The 21,185-nt window shown below is 38.0% G+C and overlaps 1 protein-coding gene across 3 annotated transcripts; it reads right to left on the reverse strand.

Annotated features, from left to right (window-relative positions):
* Window positions 1-76: 76 nt before the first annotated feature.
* LOC115754573 (nodal modulator 1) lies at window positions 77-18,983 on the reverse strand. 3 transcript variants are annotated; one of them, XR_004017005.2, is made up of 28 exons: window positions 18,653-18,983; window positions 18,413-18,478; window positions 17,320-17,406; window positions 16,480-16,536; window positions 16,276-16,340; window positions 16,002-16,171; window positions 15,663-15,724; window positions 15,338-15,421; window positions 14,472-14,637; window positions 13,626-13,741; window positions 11,412-11,540; window positions 10,371-10,442; window positions 10,152-10,247; window positions 9,998-10,075; window positions 9,156-9,284; window positions 8,609-8,785; window positions 8,218-8,421; window positions 8,009-8,122; window positions 7,675-7,913; window positions 6,039-6,084; window positions 5,657-5,905; window positions 4,604-4,834; window positions 4,145-4,236; window positions 2,105-2,330; window positions 1,439-1,795; window positions 1,124-1,197; window positions 695-1,005; window positions 77-87 (listed from the first exon to the last, which is right to left on the reverse strand). XR_004017005.2 is itself a non-coding variant. In XM_048281205.1 (27 exons), exons 1-27 carry the CDS (start codon window positions 18,755-18,757, stop codon window positions 900-902), a joined length of 3,597 nt encoding a protein of 1,198 aa, XP_048137162.1. In that variant the 5' UTR covers window positions 18,758-18,983; the 3' UTR covers window positions 404-899. The 3 variants fall into 3 exon arrangements, 2 of the variants coding, with proteins under 2 accessions (XP_048137162.1, XP_030549489.1); XM_048281205.1 differs by lacking the exon at window positions 77-87 and having other exon boundaries at window positions 404-1,005; window positions 2,105-2,335; window positions 4,150-4,236; XM_030693629.2 differs by lacking the exon at window positions 77-87 and having other exon boundaries at window positions 404-1,005.
* Between the last annotated feature and the right edge of the window lie 2,202 nt (window positions 18,984-21,185).

Genomic DNA, 21,185 nt, shown 5'->3' on the forward strand with positions numbered 1-21,185 from the left:
TATTTAAGTCGTTTTTCTAAAGAAGTGAAAATAGTGGTAAATTATTGAACTTCGGGACTACCCCTTGGCCACCAACCCACTTTGCGGCTAATTGGAACCATTTTCGTTTTTGTCTTCCGTTAGCCAGAATTGGATACTATTGATAGACAGCATGCGGAAATAAGACTGATAGACCCCACTCGTTGCCTAGCTTTTCGTAGAATGATTGTACCTACAAGTTATAACTATTGCATAGGAATATTCGTAATTTATTCCTGCATACATAAGGATATTCACTGTTCTTCCCGCCAATCGAGACCTGCCACGTCATGCAAACATCAAGGGACAGTCACAAATCATCCCAATTGGGATTCAACACGTGGACAAAGAATAGCTGCTCGATTGCATGCCCAAGAAAAGGAACAGGAAAAACAAGAATGACCATTGCACTAATAAAAGGAGCAATTCCACGGTTGAAACTGAAAGAGAAACAGCAACTGAAAATTTGTAGAGAAGAACGTAAAATCTGTAGACCAAAATTTCGGATATCTTGAGAATTGGAAAAGCTAGGAAGGAGGATGGCTCGATCGATGTAAAACTCGCGCGAGGACTGAACATGACTACAACATCAGTTCACAAAAAAGGCTAGAGGATTAGATCAATGTCAATCTTCAACTTCCAATGTGCGCGGTCCAATTGCACAACTCCCATGGACAGAGTGGCATGTGCACAAAGTACAAACTCGAGGCACGTCCCGCACTTTGTTCGTTTGACTTTGCTCTCGAACATGTGTTTTCTTGCAAAGGAGCTTTAAACCGACCGAGTCGAATACGGTGCTTCTAATGCTGTTAACCCATGGACCATCAGAAGTAGGATGTAATCAGAAGACGGAATCTAGGGGGATGGACAAAAAGAGGTCCTCAGTATGTCTTCTTTCTAACTACTGGTTTTCTAACTTCCTTTTTAGCAGCTCCGTTAAATCCCGGTGCTGATGCTCCGACCGTGGTTTCATACAAGTCCTTCAACCTTTACATTTGAACATATGTATGTAAGAAGATAAGGTCTATTGATGAGAAAAATTAGAGTAAAGAAATGGAGATAGGTAAAAGCATATAACCACTATGCTATTCGAGTTTCGAATTACCTTGGCATGCTGACAAACAAAGCTATCACGGAGACTCCAGCAATAAGAGGAAAGACAGGTGCAGGAGTTAAATCCTGCAAAGCATCAAACAGACTTAGGCATAGAGTAACCACATGCACATGAAGAAACATTATCAAGGGAAAAAGCCATCCGGTGAAATACTTCAGACAGCACTTTAGAGAAAGGTCTTCACTGTTTCTATGAGTTTTGGACCACAGTAACTTGTGAAAACATTATCTCCTTTCATTTTGCTTTCATTTTATTTCTTATTTTCCTTGTGGATATCGAGAAGAATGGCGGCGAAGTAGCACCAACCTGTTTGTGGTAATTCTCGATAACTCTGTATCTAAGAGGTCCAACATGGATCTGAGATGTCTTTTGTAGGTCAACCTCAATAACGTCGGACTCAAACTTGTATGAGTTTGTAGCAACTTCAGACCGGATCTGAATGAGGTGCTTGCTCCTAGGCAAATCCTTCACCTGAAAGAAGTTTGATAGAGGGAGTGGGAAGACTGATTCAATCTTAGATTGGTCAATGGCTGATCTTATTTCGACCAGGAGATTTGAATGCGATTCCCACATTTTTTGTCCTTCAACATGGCAACTCAGAATGGTTTTTTCTGGCTGTTCAAAGACCACAAAATCCATTCCTTTAATATCCTCAGTTTGGACCTACACATATCAAGCAAAATAGACAAATCAGAGCCTGCGATGACATCCCTAGTACATCTAACCCCTTACTAATTTCAAGATGCGTTTGCCAAATAAAAGTGCAGCACATTGTTTGTTCGAAATGCAAAAAAGACGTGCCTGGAGATTCATGAGTGAAAAAAATCCTCCAGGGGACAAAGATAGCCATAACAAGAAACACACTATCTTAGGACTCGGTCATGAAGTCAAATTCAGTTAAACAAGAATATGGAGAAAAACATTCAGTATGAAATACACATCCTCAATAATATGCATTAATGATGGAAATACCTGAATAATAACAGAATCTGGAGATGCTCGCTCAATCATAGAACTTCCTAGGCCATCCTTCCTTGCTACTCTGATTGTGTATGTTGTGCCAGGGAGAAGTCCTCTCAAACGGTAAGTTCCAGATGAATCTGTCAATGACTCCTCATACAATCCTGAATCTGAACGTGCTTCAACAGAAACACCTTCTTTTGGCAGGCCAGATAAAAGAGTGACAACGCCTGTAGCACTGTACAGAAGTTTAAGATAACTCAGTGACATGTCATGACTAACCAAAATCTTTGCAACACAAATGCTCCTGCAGCAGTCTCAACAACTTGACAGTTCTATTTTTAAATTCCCTTCTCTGCTAGCTTAATTAACAGAATGACTATGCAAACAACAGACTGTCATCAAACACAAGTGCTACATTTCGCAATTTACAGAATATACAGCTTGAATGATGTATTACAAGAGAATTTTAGTAAAGCCTATGACGAACTGCATTTTTTCATTAGTAGCTAAGCAGTTAACAATCACATCATGAAGGGGATAGTCCAAAATTCTGGTCCAATTAGGTTTCTAGAAGGATAAGTGGACAACTTTTCAAGCTTTAGGGAAAAGATCCAGAAAATTAATAATTATTGTCATATTACTTCCAATACAAAAGCTAGAGCGAGTGTGAATATTATAGGACCAAAAATGTATAGTTGAGGGACAACAGGGGAGGCAAAGAAAAAGTCATCTAAGGACGACACGAAGTTATCTAAGCTAAACAAATCTCAAAAAACATTAAGTTATATGAGACTTCGAAATTTCATCACCGTGCTAAGGGTGCGCATGACAACACTTCTGGTTCAGAAATAACTTCATAAGCAGAAATTGATTTTTCAACTTCGTCTTCAAAAGCAAAAGTTGATTTTTCTACTTCTATTTCAGAAATTGGTTTCTGATCAAAAAAAGGCATTTGATAACTGGACAAAATTTCTACGAAAAATTATTAATCCTAACCTAAAATGCATTTTATTCAAGAAAAGGTAAATGCAAATATTGATAGGTTTTCATGCAAGTCGGAAGACTAATCCTACCAATCGCATTCAATTAAATAAATGCGCAATCAAGTGCATAGATAAAGCACATCAATACAAATCAAGGCTTCCCTAAGATAACCCTAAGGGCTTAGAGAATGTGTGATTAGAGTTCATGCATGATTTGGGAGAAATTGGAGACAATTTGCCAAGAACGGCAAAATCGTCAATTTGGAAAGATCGGGGGTCAAAAAATCCAAAATAGGTCTTGACCAGTTGATTGTGGCCATTTCCTATTTTTTGGGATTTTTTTGGAATTTTCAAAATTAAGATTTTTTAATTATTTTTTATGATTTTTTTATTTTATTATGATATTTTCAAGAGCTCACGAATTTTTTCTGAATTTTTTATTACTTTTGCAATTTTTTATGAATTTTTATACTTTTTAATGATTTTTTTTTCGAATTTTCCCTTTTTTATTTTTATTTAAATTTTATTATTAAACTATTTTCCAGACCAGGTCAACTCGGCTCGCACCTCTCGGGAGTGAGTACAGAGAGAGAGAGAGAGAGAGAGAGAGAGAGAGAGAGAGAGAGAGAGAGAGAGAGAGAGAGAGAGAGAGAGCCCATAAACAGAAGAACTATGAAGAGGGAGGAGTGAAAAGGAAAAAAAATAGCTTTTGATGGTGAGAAGTAAGTTTTTTTTACTTCTCAAAGTGCCGCAAAAATCACTTCTGAAGTAAAAAGTTGTTTCAGAAGTAGAAATTTAAAGTTGTGAACCAAACGGATTTCTGCTTCAGAAATTGTGTTACCAAACAGATTTCTGCTTCAGAAGCACTTCTGAAACAGAAATTCTCCTTTTGAAGTGTTATCATGCGCACCCTAAGTCAGCAGTGAGTTTACACAGACACACACACACACACAAATAATAATAATAATAAATAAATAAATAAAACATGCATCATTACATTGAATCAGCTTTTACAAATACATTGAAGCCATAAATATAAGTGAGCTTTAATGGAGGAAGTACGAACCTGTAAGCAACCCGGGTTGTCTGAAACACAATTTCTCTAGACTCCCCAGAACCAAGTTCTATTGCCTGCGCTGCAGGTGAGAAGGCATATTCCTGCAAGATATCACACAATTAATCTCTTAGTTGAGGGGTTGAAAATTTATCTTAGCTACATCCAACATTAAAACAAAATTTTTCACTGTGAATGAGTGCGCAGCCTAGTGGCTGGGCATGGTGGCTGGGGTAAAATAGGTTAGAGGAATCAATGACACTTTAACTTCTGGTTGCTGCAGAGAAACATCTCCACAGATAAAATACATCTAAAATGCTTGAAAAGCCACATGCTTCACTTCAGATTCCAACGATTCGTGATCAAGCATCCCAAGATAATGAGATAAATGAATTTCGCCATGCTTCAAACAAGGTATATAGACGGTAACAATGTCAGAAAAGACTAAAAAAAAGTTCCACATATTGATACCTTAAGAAGAGGACGCAAATAGAAACTCCCAGGGAATAAGTTATCAAAGAGGAATGTTCCTCCAGCTCCAGATACTGAGTTGTTTCTGTAACCATCATCACCGCTCAACGACAGTAGCACAGAAGGGATGGGTTCTTTAGCATCATCTTTGGAATGTACACGAACAAATATTTGACCAAGCTTTTGACAGGAAAATGAATAGTGCCCAACTCTCTTTAGATGATAACCAGGCTGCATGAGATAATGAATTTAGAGCCAACAAAAGAATTCAGCTATGCAACTACCATTCGCCAAAATAGGAGCCGATAGTGTCAAACAAAGCTGATATAGATTTCCTCACAGATCAAGACATAAAACAAAGCAAAGAGCAAGAAACGCACCAACATAGTCTCTTCTTACCCTTTCTGGTACTAGGAAGGCAATGCAGCAAGGAATAAATCAAGCAAAAACATTATGGCCAAATGTTGAATTGATAGCCTAAATTGACTTTTTGTGTTGATTGACTACTGCATCTTTAGAAAGACAAGAAGAAAGAAATTAAGACAAAATCAACCCTCATGAAGTGGCTGGATGCTCACATGGAAGTGCTCCAAATTGTGCCAGAGTCATTTAAAGGTTCACTTGTAAAGATCATTCATTAATGCTTTGCTTGGGAGACGGAGACAGGAGATCAATATGTGGACGCGTGTGGTTATGGAATTTCGCCTTTCCCTCCAATCCCTTCTCACCGAAATTCAAATTTTCTAACCACCTTTCATTTGCTCCCCCTCCCTGCTCTCCCAAACAAAGCATGAGACAATGCCTCTCTCATGTGATTTCTTTGCAACCATACTCAAAGTTCTTAATTTATTATGTGAGATGTGAGAGCATCAAAACTCATGTTATTTCAGAGTCTTTTATTTGGGAACAGAAAGTTTAACAAAAGCACAAATGCCGCATCAAGAAGTAAGATTTTTGGGGTCAAAATGCAAATGAGATTCAGAAACATGTTCAGGTAAATTAAATGAGTTCCACACATGCCAAGGAAAAAAGATGAGTACAAGGGAGACATACCTTTGAAGCCTCAATAGTGTAAGTTATATCATCATACAGAGGTCCTCCAACAAATGAACCGTCCGAGCCTGTGGTAGTTCTAAGGGCTACTTCACCTTTCCTTAGTGGAGCATTCTCACTATCTCCCGCAGCTATAACCTTAACATCGACACCAGGAATAGGGGGCGAGACTGATCCTTCAACGTATAACCCAAGTCGACCAGAGAATGGAGGAACTGAGGATTGACAGCCATCATTTGTTACCAAAATCTATCAAGCAAGTAGGGAAATCAGTCACTTAGGTTCCAGGGGAAAACTTAAGAAGTACATGAACTATTCGTTAGACATAATTAGAAAGTTCAGAGAGAGGAGTAAAAATGCAAGAAAGCCCATTGATGATTACCTGATGCTGTCTTGGATAGAACAAGATCTTCTTTTCGCCGTCATCCCTGCAATACATTATAGTTGAAGCATAAACAATAATGCCTCAACGAAGGTTAGCAACAATAGAAAGGGAAACAAGCATTCTGGCCATCACCACATAGGCATTCCATTAACAAAACAGTAGATGCCAAAAAAGAGTGAGGAAAGTAAGCTGTAGCTGCTCGGGTGGATATGATGAAAGTATGATTGGAAGGATGAAATACAGGACAAAAATCATTAGTATGACAAGTTATAGAAAGCTTCCTACCAAAAGCTCACTGATATGTATCAGCTAGTTTGACAAAAATGAACTCCCTATGAGAGTTTAGAAAGAACCACTACTGATGATAGAAACACAAATAATGCAATGCTGACATCTATTTCTTTTCTCAATCTCTCTCTAGCTCAGATTATCTATTTCTTTTCTCAATCTCTCTCTAGCTCAGATTATCTATTTCTTTTCTCAATCTCTCTCTAGCTCAGATCGATTTTAGTCTTCACGTGATCATTTTGTATAGAGAATCTCTCGTCCTGCATACATGCGGAGAGAAGCATGCACATGTGCCAGAATCTGTATTTAAATAGATTTTATAGATTATAATCAACATTGACCTCTCTTTTATGTTTAGTGACAACTAAAATCCCCTCTGTATAAAATTTGGAAAATTCCTGGTATCGTATTTCACACTTCAGAAATCATGAGAAACTCAGCCAAACAATCACTATTTCATTCAGGAAACAGAGTAAGCGCAGCCCATATCCCAAACCTTATTGGAATCAAAAAAGGCATTTATGCAAATACTAAAGTAACTGTGAGCTACAGTTCCGGATACTAGAGGAATGGCACATAGCATAAATATTTCCAGAGAGAAGAAAGATTAATATCAACCATTTTGGAAAATGTAAAAGTTTTTTAGTAAAATATTAGACTGCAAAAGAAGTGAAAAGAATGTCGTTCAAGAAAAAAGATAAAGGGCCAATTAACATGATAAAGGAGAAAAGGATGACCACTTCTGAACAAGGTTTTAAATTGCAGTCATGACCACAGCCGCAATAGTCGCCGATGCAGGCATAATGGCCACCAAATCGTGGATATTTTCTCAACATACATGACATTCATAAATTGACCTCTGTGTCTGGATTTAACAGTTGTGAAGAAGAAATATAGACTGCTATTTGGACTCTTTCATCTGCTTTGTGGCAACTTCTATCGTTTTCATTGGCCCACTTAATAATATACTTAACGATAGTTTTGCTATAACAGAAAGGAGACAGATAAATAGAGGAACCAATAAAAATAGTGACAGGAGACATCAAGCACGTGGATCAAGAATTTCATTTTTTTCAGTATGGTTGTACTACCAACACGCCAAAACACCCAAGCGTTGTCGTCGTCTTTCTCTTCCAAACCAGCAGACAGAGACAGACCAAATCACACAGACAACAGACCAGATTCGCGCTATCGCCACACTAGCGCCCACAATGAGTGCTATTGCCACAATAGATCTCAGTCTGAACTTGATTCCTACTGGTACCGCTATTTAAATTACCGTTTTTAAAGAAACAAAAATAACGATAGTGATGTGGACAACACAAAAACCATTAAGCATATATACCTGGAGTCTCGAGGAATGAAGGTTAATTTATCTCCAATGTTCCCCCACACAGAATACTGGTATGCAGCAGTCTTCGTCTGTTTATCTCCATCAGATAGAAGACTTCCCCTAGTAACCTCCAAAGCATTTCCCTCGCTACTTATCACATCCACAGTGATGTCTTCTGGTAATTGAAGCAAGCTTGAATCAATAGTAATAGCTCCTTTGAGAAGATATTTCTCTCCTTTTAGATTAATAGGCTGCAATATAAATATGCAATCAAATAGTGAAAGTAGGTACTGGAAACCAATTGCTCTTTCCACCAAGATGAGAGAAAGTTATTAAAGTATCATACTGAAGGATCTGATGTATCAATCTTGACCGAAGAACTTCCAAAGAATATACACGAGTCCTCAAAGTGTAGTTCATGGATGCCAGGAAATCTCACGCATATACGTTGGGAACCTTCCTGCAGTTTCCCAACATGAAAGATGAATTCACTTAGATTTATGTGGCTTTACTTAGACATTATTCAATTCTAAACTATGATTTACAGCAAATGACCTTTATTTTCAACTTTAGTGATGAACCATCTGGTTGACTCATAACAGCATTTACATCATGGGTGGATACGACGTTGACCCAATAACCTTTTTGTACAAATACAATTCCCTTTACATCCTCAGAACCAATGTCAAGATCAATGAAGCTCTGCTCCCAGCACCAATTATCTTCTCCAGTGTTTGATTTTAGCGAATTATGCCTCACCTGAATGAAATAAAACAAATGGAGTAAGATTCAGATGGTATTTCTTAACTTACAGTATTCGCTATAGCAACTGCTGAGAAACTAGTCTTCCAATGTGCTTGCATCAAAACATGACCATATTTTAAGTAGAAAAAAGCGGGAGATTGGTAACTACCTATGGAAGGAGATTAAGGACTAGGCACTTTACCTCAAGCTTGTACTTCCCAGGGAAGACGTTTGCAAAGAGGAATTCACTGTTATCATCAGTCAAACTAACTGCCTTCTTCTCTTCATCACGTTTACCTGCCATTCTCGTAAGAGAAATTGAAACAGAGGGGCCACATTTCTCTTTGCATTCAACATGACCGAATACGTTTACCAGTGCCTTAGGTCAGGAATTAAAAGGGGATAAAGGGTTAGATTCCAAAATCCAAACTAGCAAATGAAGATCCATATACTTGTACATTGACAGAGACAACCTTACAAAATGCACATTTTCAGGCATTATAAAGAGACTCCAGGTGAGAAACTTGAAGTAATTTTTGCAAGCTTTTCTTTTAGGTGGAAAAATGAAAAAAGGAAAGATGGCAAAAGACCTTATCAACTCACAATCCAAACAACTCCTTATTCAATGGAGTCAACTACTGATTCCAAATCCTTTAAATAAAATTATGGAATTCAAAGAGTCTCAGCAAAGACACAAGAAAACAAGTAAAATTAATTGAAAAAGCAGGTTTGGTGATAAGAAATAGTACCTGAGAAAATTCAACATTTAACATTGGACTTTTAACTGCAACATCAGTGTAAGGTGGCACAAAAAGAAGTCCAGGGGCAGTCTCTGGAGTAGCAGCCAGAGCAGAGAGCCGATAATCACCGGGCGGAACCTAAATGACATTGGAGAAGAGAAAGATGTAGCTAACAGTGGCGAGGACAAGTGATCTTGGATCAATGCATACGAGAAATTATGAAAAGAGAAAAAACTCAAAAAGCAAAGACAAAAGTCTAACTTAGCTATCATCTACTTCTCCATTAGATCAACAGAGGTGCAGATACCAATGGAAAATCAGTACATTTAAACATGAGGCTGATTAAGAGTAGATTGAACTTGGACATCCTTTTTATTTAAATAGTTCTACATTCCACATGTTTTCAGTATTTCTACTGCTCATCTACATAACTCTGCATCAGGCTAAGAAAATAATAACTTTTAGGCTTATTGTCATCCAAAACCAAGCCAATGGAATACCAAGTCACATTGGAAAGATATACGAAAAAGCAACCCAACTTTGGTTCATCCTGCAGCAAATTTCCGGATCCATGAATTCAAACAATGGATCAATTTCATTAGGCCAAATGAGGTCTTAGTTTCTAAAATGTGTTTTTGAGAACCACTAACAGAAAAGCAGAGAGAGAGAGAGCAAGATACCTTAAATTCCATAAACTACACATATTTCTTGGAAAAAATACCCCAAATTACCCAAAAAAACCTTTGAATTAAACAGGCCCCCGACTTGACAACTTTTTATTCCGATTCAGGTGCGATTCCAAATACAAGAAATCTATCATACAGTATCATGCAAAGAACAAGTGAATCTACCTCAAAGCAGAAACTTCCGCTTCCATCTGTCTGCTTCATTTGAGGTTTCACGTTCTCCGGACCATGAGTCAAAGCTACCTGGTGAATGAAACTATAATCATATCAACATCCAGGATAGAATCATTCTAAACAAAGAATAAATCGTATCTAATACCTTTGCTTTATGGTTAGAATGGACCATACGAACCACACCACACACGTCATAAGAAATTGCTTTGATATCTGCAACTGAAGCCATGTTAGGCAGCACCTGTATGGACATTGAAAGAAAAGAGAATATTAGTTGGTACATATGTTATATTGCTAGCAGTATAAAGGCCACATACGACATTATCAGTCAAAATGCATTCACAAGTTCAATGATATTGCATACCAAATAATCCTTCAATGTTTTGAACTTGTAATGCTCCTTTACAGCTTCTATTGTGTAATGATTAGATGTCACCTGCAATAGTTTACAAAAAAAGTTCAATATTCACAGATATTCATCAATTAGAACTACCCTGTCCTAACATACTACTAATATTCTGCCATAAAGGTCCTAAATTTGGACACATGAGGAGGAAGTAGGTCAAATTACATAATCAACTCAAGGTTTAAACCGGATATAACATATAAAAGACAAACCATGCACCCATCACATCAATTACACAAGCTTATTTTATAGTAAAGAACACGATGGAGTCATGATTAATGAATTCTAATGCAGAACAGGAGAACAAACTGACACATTGAAAGAAAGAGCTAACCAAGTTTGTGTTCAAGCTACAGTAAATAGATCTACAGGAAGTTAAAGCCATAGGGAAAATCTTACAAGCTCTATTTCTTGAGGAAAGAGAGTTTTCATCTTAAGCATCAACAATTAAAAACACAAAAGCTTCAGGAGGACTTCAAGCACAAATTAATAGATCCTTGAGATCAAGTATAGCATGCACACTGTTTCAGGCCAGCTGTTCACAGACAAAGTCTAGTGACTTGTCCCTAGTACATACTTGTCACATTGCAATGCTAAAAGAATCTGCAGGCTTGGAAAGCCTGCAGGTGATATAAGCGAACTATATGATCCACTTATTTCAAACTCTTTTTCTTTTACTCATTGGACAGATCCATATGCGTACACTTATGAGAGTAGACCTTTAGTCTCTATAGATTCCGAAAGACTATGAGATCACTTAACTGCTAAGCGATATGATACATTCTAACAAGCATTCGCTTATGAGTTCCCATTGGAATATGTAGAAAATCATCTTGCAAATTCGATACTGGATATGACTTCTAATACATTTTGGAAGCTGGTGTAATCACATATATGAGAAAATACAGTTTAAAGAGCAGGTGGAGAACTTGCTTAGGGTAAATCTTAACCAAGTAGAACCATACACATGCCAGGAAAAGCCCAGTAAGGAAACAATACCTGGTCAAGCTTGTACCGTCCTTGCTTGTCGGTGATAGACCTTTCATGACCATCAACTATGATCTTAACATCCTCGACTCCAACGTCATTCCCATCAACAACTCGACCACCAATAGAAAATCCAGTGACCTAAATTTTATGAGCAATGAATTGTGATAGTAATTATTATCTAATATCGGAAGGAGACATCGTGGCCCAAATCATTCCACAAGCAGAATTTGCCTACATGTGCACCAAATTATGTCACAAATGTACATTTTGTCATACAATACATACACAAAAGAACTGTTAGAATAATTAAACATTAAACCACGCCTTTATCTAACAGCTTAAACTTTTAGAACAGTTAGCGGTGGTCCCAAAAAATCTCACAAGAACAAAAGCTTACTCCTGTCCTGTAGGAACTTGAAGAGTGTGACGGAAGAGTCATTTTCAAAGAAAAAACAACTGATCCATACCAATAAGTCGCTAGTGCAACAAGTAGGCATTGGAAAAGACTAGACAAAGCCTACATCACAAGAATAAGATGATCTAGCAACTGAATCAGAAGCTTAAACATTAATCAGTAAGACTGCATGAAGAATCTATATTTCAATCTCATCGGACCATTTACAAGTTGTCAGCCTATCAAAGGAGAACGATATTGATTAAGAAGATATAAAGATGGCATTTAGAACACCCTAAAGCATTAGAACCAATTTCCAGGAAAAAGCAAACTTAGGCTGTGCATGACAACCATTACGTTCGGGAAAATTGATTCCGATTAAAATGACTTTTTTTTATTCTATTCCTGGATGAATTTTAGAGAATCAAAACGCGTTTGATAACTGTCTAAGATTTTTGTTCCTGGAATAAAAACGCGTTTGATAAGCGTACAAAATTTCTATTTCGAAAAACTATTTCTCTCAGTAATTTTTTTCATTTAAGTCAAATAAGTACGTAATTACTTTGTAAAATTTCATCCCAAATTGAAGGCTAATTTCCAATGCACACTAAAATATTTTAAAATACATTATTTTTTTTAGCATGTCATAAATGAAACACAAATTTTAATACATGAAGTTTGAAGTTCGATTGAAGTATGGGACAGTTCCCATATTAAGAACTCATTTTTTTTTTTAAATACTGCAGTGTCCAAAATACATACAAACATAGCGGCCAAATAACCGAATTATCAACCGACAAAAAAAAAATCAAATTATACTCCTTAATACGAAGTACAAGTCATTCACTATCATTTTGCAGCTTCTATCTTAAATCCGAGTGTTTAGCTCTAGCTCCATGTGGAGATGGTCATATTTTGTGACGCATGACTACAAGTATATATGTTACCATTCACATGTTGGATGCCCACATTTTCTGCAACATTTTTTTCAGAGAGTGAAATCTATGAAATTTAAAAAATTTAGGCCCAAATTTATGAAAAAGAGGTCAAACTAGCCTAATCTAAGCTTCTTCTATTTTTAGGGATTTTCTAAATTTTTTTGTGATTTTTTAAAAAATTTCCAATTTTTTTCGAATTATTTTATTTTTATTTTATTTTTATTAGGTTGAGGGAAAAGCGACGAGAGAATTGAAAGGAAAAAGTGAGATGTGAGACTTCATTCTATTTTGTGATTCTCAAAAGTGATTCTTTTTTTCAAAATCAACTTTTTTTTTGTTCTGAATTTTGCTCTAAAACTTATTCTGATTTTCTAAAACCGATTCCGAAAACAGAATCGGAATCAAATTTATTTGCGTTACCAAACGCGATTCTCATCCTTTCTTGTTTCCAGAATCAGAATCGGATAATGAGAATGGTTACCATGCAGGCCCTTAGAATGCACAGATTACACCAGAGAATAAGCTATCCAAGATCATTATCAAGATCCTCTGAAGACAAAAAGGAAAAGAGGGAGACTGAATCTATGCATTACACATTTAAAATTCTTACTATACTTCCACAAATAAGCAATTGGCAGATAATAAAGTATCAAACATTGGCTAAGCAAGCATCTCAAGTGTTCATGACCATTTATCATAGTAAGGAGAGCACTATAACGAACACACGCACATATATAAGATGACATGTTCGTGCATTAAATGAAATCACATCAATTTATAAGGAGTTTGATATCTTTATTTTGCAACAGTAGACCCCGAAATTCTCGTCCACATGGTAATAGATAAGATGAGAAGGCTTATCTTGCCTGAAACCTTTTGCATAATTATTACCTGAAACTTTTGGGGAATCGTAACATGCTGATGCTCAACAGAAATGGATAAGACTGGAGGTGAAACATCAAATATAGTATTTTCACCCTTGTAGTAAGGTCTGAGTTCATAAGTTCCTGCAAGATTTTCATAAAGCTGAGCAATTCTGACCAAACATGAACATCACTGACATGCATCAATCTGATCTCCAAAGGCCCAAGCATCTCCAAGTATGTAAAACTAATGCCTATCCCTAAAACATTGATGGAGGAAGTAAAGCATGGTGTGTGCTCCTATAGGCCTCAATAGTTTGTCAGTCAAAACTCAAGACTCTGAATGGTGCTCTAAAACCAAGGGAATCAAAATTATAAAACACTATTTCAATCTATCCTTCCAGCTTGAAAGAAAATATAGTAGCAAATCCACATCCATAACAAGCAGACTTAACAATGTTTAAATGGTTAATTTACATTGACAACTGCTCTGAAGAAAGAGACAAATTGCAATCACCAGACCATGAGAGCATGTTCTAATACTTTATGGGGCAAAATTTGGAAATCAGTACAGAACTGATTATAGAAGAAAAGCATGGAGGGAACAAGATCTCATAACTCTTGCATCTTTCAAAAGTTCCATCATAAATAAGCAGAACTTGGTATATTTAAGTACAGTCAGTCTCATTTTCAGATATGTCTGCATTATTCTCAGGATGCATTTAACACCATAACCCTATTTGAAAATTTAGACATTTACATGCCCATGACTGCTGAATTAGCATAGAAAACAACGATGGGACAGAGAGGAGAGACCAAGAGTGGCGTATTGGGCGAAGGAAAGATATGTCACATCAAAGAACAAAAGCAGTACCACAGGGGATCGATTGAAACATGAATTTTCCATCAGCATCAGATATGGTATGACAGAGAGCTTTTCTCTGTACAGGCAGAATCACATCATCATCAACTTGCGGACAGTCCACCTCAACAACATCATCCGAAAACAGGTAAATGTGTACTCCCAATATTGGATTACCCTGCCAAAACATTAAACAATTATCTCTTATTGTGCGATCGGAACCACTAACAAAATAATAACACCTTAACATGGAGAGGCCAACTGTAAATACAGACTAACTTAGACAGCCCATGGAAAGAGAAAATAGCATGTGCACTATGTCACCATATACAAGAAAAAGTAGGGTTGGCATAAGTCTTGCTGGATATATTAACTGGAGCTATTCTATAAATTTCTTGTAAATAAACAATAATGGAATCCTCTATGCCACGTAAATGCAGTCACAAAATAGCACGTGCACAAGGTGTAAGGTGCAAGTAAAACATGGAAATGAGCTGTGTCATCAAATACATGAAAAAATAGGGTTGGCGTAGGTCTTGCTGTAAATATTAACTGGAGCTATTCTATAGATCTCTTGTGAATAAACAATTGTTGGAATCCTCTGTGCCCCATAAATACATTCAGCAACTTTAAAAAGGAAAAGAAAAGGACGAACCCACAGTTCAGTTATAGAATGACAAGAAGTGCTTTCAAAACAGTGAGAAAGGTAAGACTTTTACCATACAAATAATCTAAGGAGTTCAGTAAAAGCTTTCGTAGTTCTCGTGTTTTTTCTCCATGAGATATTTCTGATATATGATTCAGCCGTTAGAGAAAGTTTCAAACAAAATGTGGAGGATGCACATTTGCATGCAAGCCTAATGCACGCCTAAATTTACCTGGGCAACAACAGATCCACGGATGTCATACCCTGGGACAAAAAAAATGTCATTGGCAATGCCATTCCCAAATCCCAGCTCTATCTGCAGATGGAAAAAATTCAAGTCAATGGTCAGTAAACTAAAAACAGATGTGGACAGGCAGCAACGTATACACGGTAATAAGAAGCACAATATAATAATTGGTTTCTAAAACTGATTATTGCTTTGGAGTTTCCTTCAACTGCAATGTATTGGTTTGGATGAGTATAGATCCTTGTAAAGTGTACACAGAGAAAAAGATTGAACAGAAATACCGAAGTCATCAAATCCAAAAGTATCCAACCTCAGTTGAACCTCTGACTTCAACATTCAAATCTGGATGAGAAGCACGTAAACTGTATTTCCCTGTCTTCCAAGAAACACAATTCAAGAAATTTACAATGAGCATGGCATTGACCGTTCATAATGCAGCAAAAATCTAATAAAGTAGTTTTGGTTGGCAACTGAAATGTTGTAGTGTATCATGTTAAACAAGTACGCATTATGCAGCTCAGAAGTTCATTGTTAAAACTATCTGAACAGGAGTGAAAGATGTTCGCAAAAGTTGCAAACAAACAAATTAACTCAAATACCGGTTAAACAATACAAGAATCCTTCAACCAGTGAATGAAATTGTCTATACCTGGAGTAACATTTTTGAACTTGTAGCTTCCCTCAGATGACGTAGAAAGAGAAGAGACAATATCACCAGTAGAAGAAAGAAGGTCAACATTTACATTAGAAGGACCTTCATTCTTACGAGAACAGCTCTTCCCACCAACAGCTCCAACAACCCTTCCAGACACTGTGAACCTATCATATGAAGAATTGCACCAACGCGCAACAATCATGAGCAGACAGCTCAATGACAAAAACTTTACACGCAATGATGAAATTAAACGATTTGTCAGACAAACCCGGTGAACTGGAAATTAATATCATTGTTGTTGTTGCAACCAGCACTGTCTATCACAATAGGGACCTTCAACATAAAGAAAAAAGAGGGAAAACATATTTAAGAACACGCATATCTGTCAGAAAGTAGAATTTTTTGCAAAAGCAGTGGAAAGAAACTAGCAAAACAACAGAGAAACTCTACTTAAACAGCGAAAGTAACTGACCTTAGCTGGAAGCCATGACCATCCTTCAGGTCCACTAACTCTGAGTTCAAAAGAACCCTGCAAGTATTCTTAGCTTAGATGACAACAATGCAGGAAAAAGGTAACATGCCCAAAGAACTTACAGTAGAATCAATGCTTTGTCAAGGATACAAACATCTAGGCATTATAAAGCATCGTCTTGCTCCACAGTAAGTTCTTCAAGTAAAAGAAACGGTCACGAATCTGATTCACTCATATGGAGCCTTTCAAAAAATCGCATTGCTAGAAATTGCTTTAACTTGCTTCACCATGGGCAATGCGAGTTATTAGAATATCAAGTAGTGGCCTTTTTTATGCAAATGAAATTGACCAATCTGCTACTTCAGGGTGAGTTTTGATCAACTCCTCGTTTTCAGCTCTACCTTTTGGGTGTGTGAATCAGAGGATGCTAAAATTGTTTTGACTTGCTTCGCCATGGGCAATGCTAGTTATTAGACATAAACACCCAATGCATAATTTTGCTCGAAAAAAATGAGAGAAGATCAAAACAAAACCTCAGTCTATTAAGAAACTTAAGGAATTTTCAAAGACATGACATTGGCTTCAAGTGTTCTCTCATTTTTTCACCTTAACTCTTTCCTTCCGGAACTTTCAGTTTTGTATGCCTCCCTTTGTGCTACAATTTGACAGAAAATAATAATGAAACCTAGCATGGCATAAACTCTAAATAAATGTGTCAAAGTTAATGAGCCAAAAACAAAAGGAAAGCAAAAAAGATTTTCTGAAGCACAAGTATAAATGATATAATCATCATCGAATGGCCACAACTTCAGAAAAATAAAAAGCAAAAGAAAACAATACCTTGTCATAAACAGGAATGAAGTAATAACCGTTGGGAGCACATTGAGTTTTGTCTTTTACCAATCCATCTACAGTGCGAAGTTCAACCTGTGATTTAGTATGACAAAACTTTTGAGCATAAATATTGACGTTTATAGTGCCTTAAACTTAACATAGCACAAAGAGATAGAGTGATCACTTTGGCGCACATAACATCATACATTCTCGATGATGATACAGAGAAGCCAATGTATGAACTATTTTCATTGGTCTTAAAGTGAAAACCTTCCTTGTCAAGGTCACTCACCACAACATTGACAGTCCATGTCAAGACCCTACAAAAGTTGGTCATGCAAAAAGTTCGTTTTTGTAATTCTAGTCCAGCACCATAGGAATATCCAGGCCAATACACTACTTTTTCCAGGATAAGTGACTTTTTCATGGGACCAAGGAGATGGGATGTCAAACAAACTAAATGCTGGATACATGAGATTTCGCACAGTGAACTTTGATCTGACAGCAGAGATCCTACTTCTAGAAAGCAATGTCGAGACCACAGAGTTCGGTACTCAAACTCGAGTAAAAAAGTCAAGGCTCGATATGTTTCAAGCTAGAGCTTGAGTCAATCAAGTGGTCAATATACTCGAGCTCTACTCAACTCAGCTTAATTTGCCGAAGTCATTTATCATATAAGCTACAGTGAGGCTAAGACAACAACTTGAACCCAAGCTCGAAGTAGCTCAACTCATCTTCAATTGCAACCTAGTCAGCAACATCCCCAGCTCATGGTGCAGAGGAAGCATGGGAGGAAAAGAGCATTTTACCGTGTGTAACCACTTAGCTCAAAATAACCATAGCAGCACAGCAAACATCAGATCACCACCGAAATATGTAACGCTTATTTCGACTCGATGTGCATAAAAACAGGGGAAGTTCTTGTGAGCTTCAATACCAACCGTCTGGTCTTGCCAGAGTGTCAACTACATCGATTAATCAATCCAAACATCACGAAGCCACTAACTGCAAAAACCTCTCGTCTTGCTTCATTATTAGGATCATTGCAGAACAGAAAGAAATCAATTGAGAAGAAGAGCAGGCGAAGCAGTTCCATTACCGCGATTTCAGAGTAGTCCAACTTCCCGTCGCTCGGCCTCCTCGACTTGATCAAAGACGGACTCGCCTACAAACCACAAGCAGAGATCAGACCGCCAGTCTCACTGAGAAGATCGGCTTGACAAGCATAACGCCGGATGAGATGTCACCCCATTCCCGATCCATGATTTCTCTCGCCGGACGAATCAACACGAGAAAACACAGGAAACAGGACGTCAACCGGGAAGCTCCCGAATCCTACCTCGACGAATCCGCCGCAGCCATGGATGGCGTCACCGAGAGCCGAGGAGACGGAAGAGATGGCGACCAGCAGGCAGAGCAAGGCGCGCATTGCGCGAGACGTCATCGGGGATGAGCGAGTGGGATTTTTGGCGCGATTCTCACACGGGCATGGATCGATCGGAAAGCGCAGTGCGCATTTGGAATTTGATCTCCTCCCCCCGAACCGATGGAATCGGAGCACGAGCTCGAGCTTCGAGGTGTGATGTTGATTAGATCTAGCGCGACCGAGGGTTTATGAATTGACCTTTTTGTGGGTTTAGATGCAGTCGCAGGAAGCTGTGGGACTCGACTTGTCTCTATGCAATACACGGGACAGCGGAGGCGCGGACGAATCGAGTGCCCCGTGAGGCGAGATACGTCTGCACAGGACAAGGCCAAAACGACTCATTTTGGTCTAAATTTGATTTGTTTTTTTAAATCTGAATATAATTTTCGACCGAAATAAATCTAAACATACTTAGAATTAAATTTAATAAAAAAGGTAGGAGTGCAAAAGAGTGCGATCCCGCCGTTGCTCTGAAAGGGCCGGCCATGGTTAGGGGAGGGTCGGCCGAGGTCGCCGAGCCCTTGTGAGTGGCCGGTGAACACGGGACGATCCTCGCCAAGCAATGGTTCGCAGCAGCAGTGAGCATCCTTTTGCTGCCCCTTGCTTTTTTTTAAAATTCTTTTAAAATCAGATTTTGACGTTTTGGCTTTATTTTTCATGTTTTAGCCATATCAACCCTAAGTAAAAAAGAGAAAAAAAAAATCAGATTAGTGTTTTCCGTTAACCAAATTAGAGGAAGTTAATGGTAGTACTTTTTTTCATTATAAGTTAACGGTAATATTTGATTGCATCAATTTGATAAGTTTTAAGATTTGATTATACTTTTTAAAAGTTTTGGGACTCAATTTTACTTTTGTAATAAATTTTAGAACTTTCAATGCTGTAAAATAATTTAAGAGCTGATAGTCGCGGTTGTAGTTGGAACGGGTCAGTTCGGAGGGGGAGGACGTACGAAGGGTTGGACGACCGAGAGCCTTAAGGGCTTAATCAAGCAAATTTAGTGCCGGGTTCGATAAATACGCCGCCCGATTTAGTAGTTTTGAGGTGCGGGTAGCGACCTCAGGTGGTCCGATCGCCACAAAATGGGGAATGGTCTCAAAGTAAACTGTGATTGGAACCACATAAAAGTACAATTGTAATTACTCGAGGACTGCTTGTGGTGTTTGTGGGCTCTAGTGTTGGTGATCGACTGATATGCTGACCAGTTGGTAGCACCGATGGTTCCCTGCGTGCTCGAGCGCCTTGTGTTCTGATCGTTTGCCTGATTATGTGGCTAAGTAGACGATTGAGTCGCTTGGTTTACCAATCCATTTGTTGAGTTTTATACTCACTCTTGTGGTTTAGCAGAATGGAACCACGATCATCCTTCTTGGGATATAACTGCGGGACGTATCTATAGCATGGTGAGGACGGGCAAGTTGTCGGTGATCATGGATATTAATCGGGTGTAGATTTCTTTTTGTAATCCTCCCAGGGTATTTTTGCGTTCGTCTGAATAAAAGAAGATGTAATCGAATGGTTACCTATTATATAAAAGCAGATGTTTTTGCTATGCGTGATTTGAGTGTGCGCTATTCCTTGGATGTTATGCAGGTTGGTGACCCTTAGCTAATGCCATACCCTTTAGGCGTTATGCCTGCCGTTTTGTATCGCATGCACTTGTGTTTAATTCAGTCTTCCGCATGCATCCTCTCATAGCTATTAAAGGATTAAAACAGAACGCGTTTAGTAAGGTGACGACTTTGGGACGTCACGGCCCCTTGCAAATTTGGTATCGAAGCATGGATTAAGGAGGGGCTCTTAACAAATGCACACCCTTTAAGTACATTATCGAATGTATCCATCAAATTCGATAGAATAAAATGTTGCAAATTATTGAAACAGCAAATAATGCCGCAATGATCGAAAGGACGTCGGCACTAGCTTGGCTTAATAAGAATTGATAAAAGTATTAGAATACTTGTTAATTTCGAAAAGAGATGATAATTTATTGTAAAATTTAATATCTTTAACCAGTTGTTAAGGTCCACAAATATATTTATAGTAGCTTAACCCTGCCTGCATTAATGAAAGAGATGCTGGATCATATTCGATCTGAGCTGATATGATAAGCATGTGATTAGGGAAACAAACCTCAAAAATATGTTCTTTGGTTTGAGCTCGATCACAAAGGAGGCAAATGATAATCATTCTCGTATTGGACTCAATTTCTGGCCAAAAATCCCTAGACGAGTTCGGAACATAGATAATCGTTTAATAACGGCACAAAATTTATGTTCATGGAACAAAAATTCGTCTAATAACGACATAAAATTTCTACGATTGCTAGTCAAGCCTCGGCCTGTGGATCGGAGATCGGTGGGCGGCGATCCGTGGAGGGTGGCCGGTGACGGTCGGATGGAGACCGGATGCCGGCAATCGGTGAAGGGCGATCGGCGACCGGCAG

Source organism: Rhodamnia argentea, chromosome 1, assembly GCF_020921035.1.
Source record: "Rhodamnia argentea isolate NSW1041297 chromosome 1, ASM2092103v1, whole genome shotgun sequence".
Lineage (NCBI taxonomy): Eukaryota > Viridiplantae > Streptophyta > Magnoliopsida > Myrtales > Myrtaceae > Rhodamnia > Rhodamnia argentea.

Bases quoted from the DNA above. Each gene is read 5' to 3' on its own strand.
- LOC115754573 (XM_048281205.1), bottom strand. From the start codon at position 18,757: ATGACGTCTCGCGCAATGCGCGCCTTGCTCTGCCTGCTGGTCGCCATC. The intron at 10,248-10,370 runs GTATGCAATATC...ATGTCCATACAG, and splicing joins AAACATTGAAGGATTATTTG to GTGCTGCCTAACATGGCTTC. The intron at 8,123-8,217 runs GTCATTTGCTGT...GGGAAACTGCAG, and splicing joins CACTAAAGTTGAAAATAAAG to GAAGGTTCCCAACGTATATG.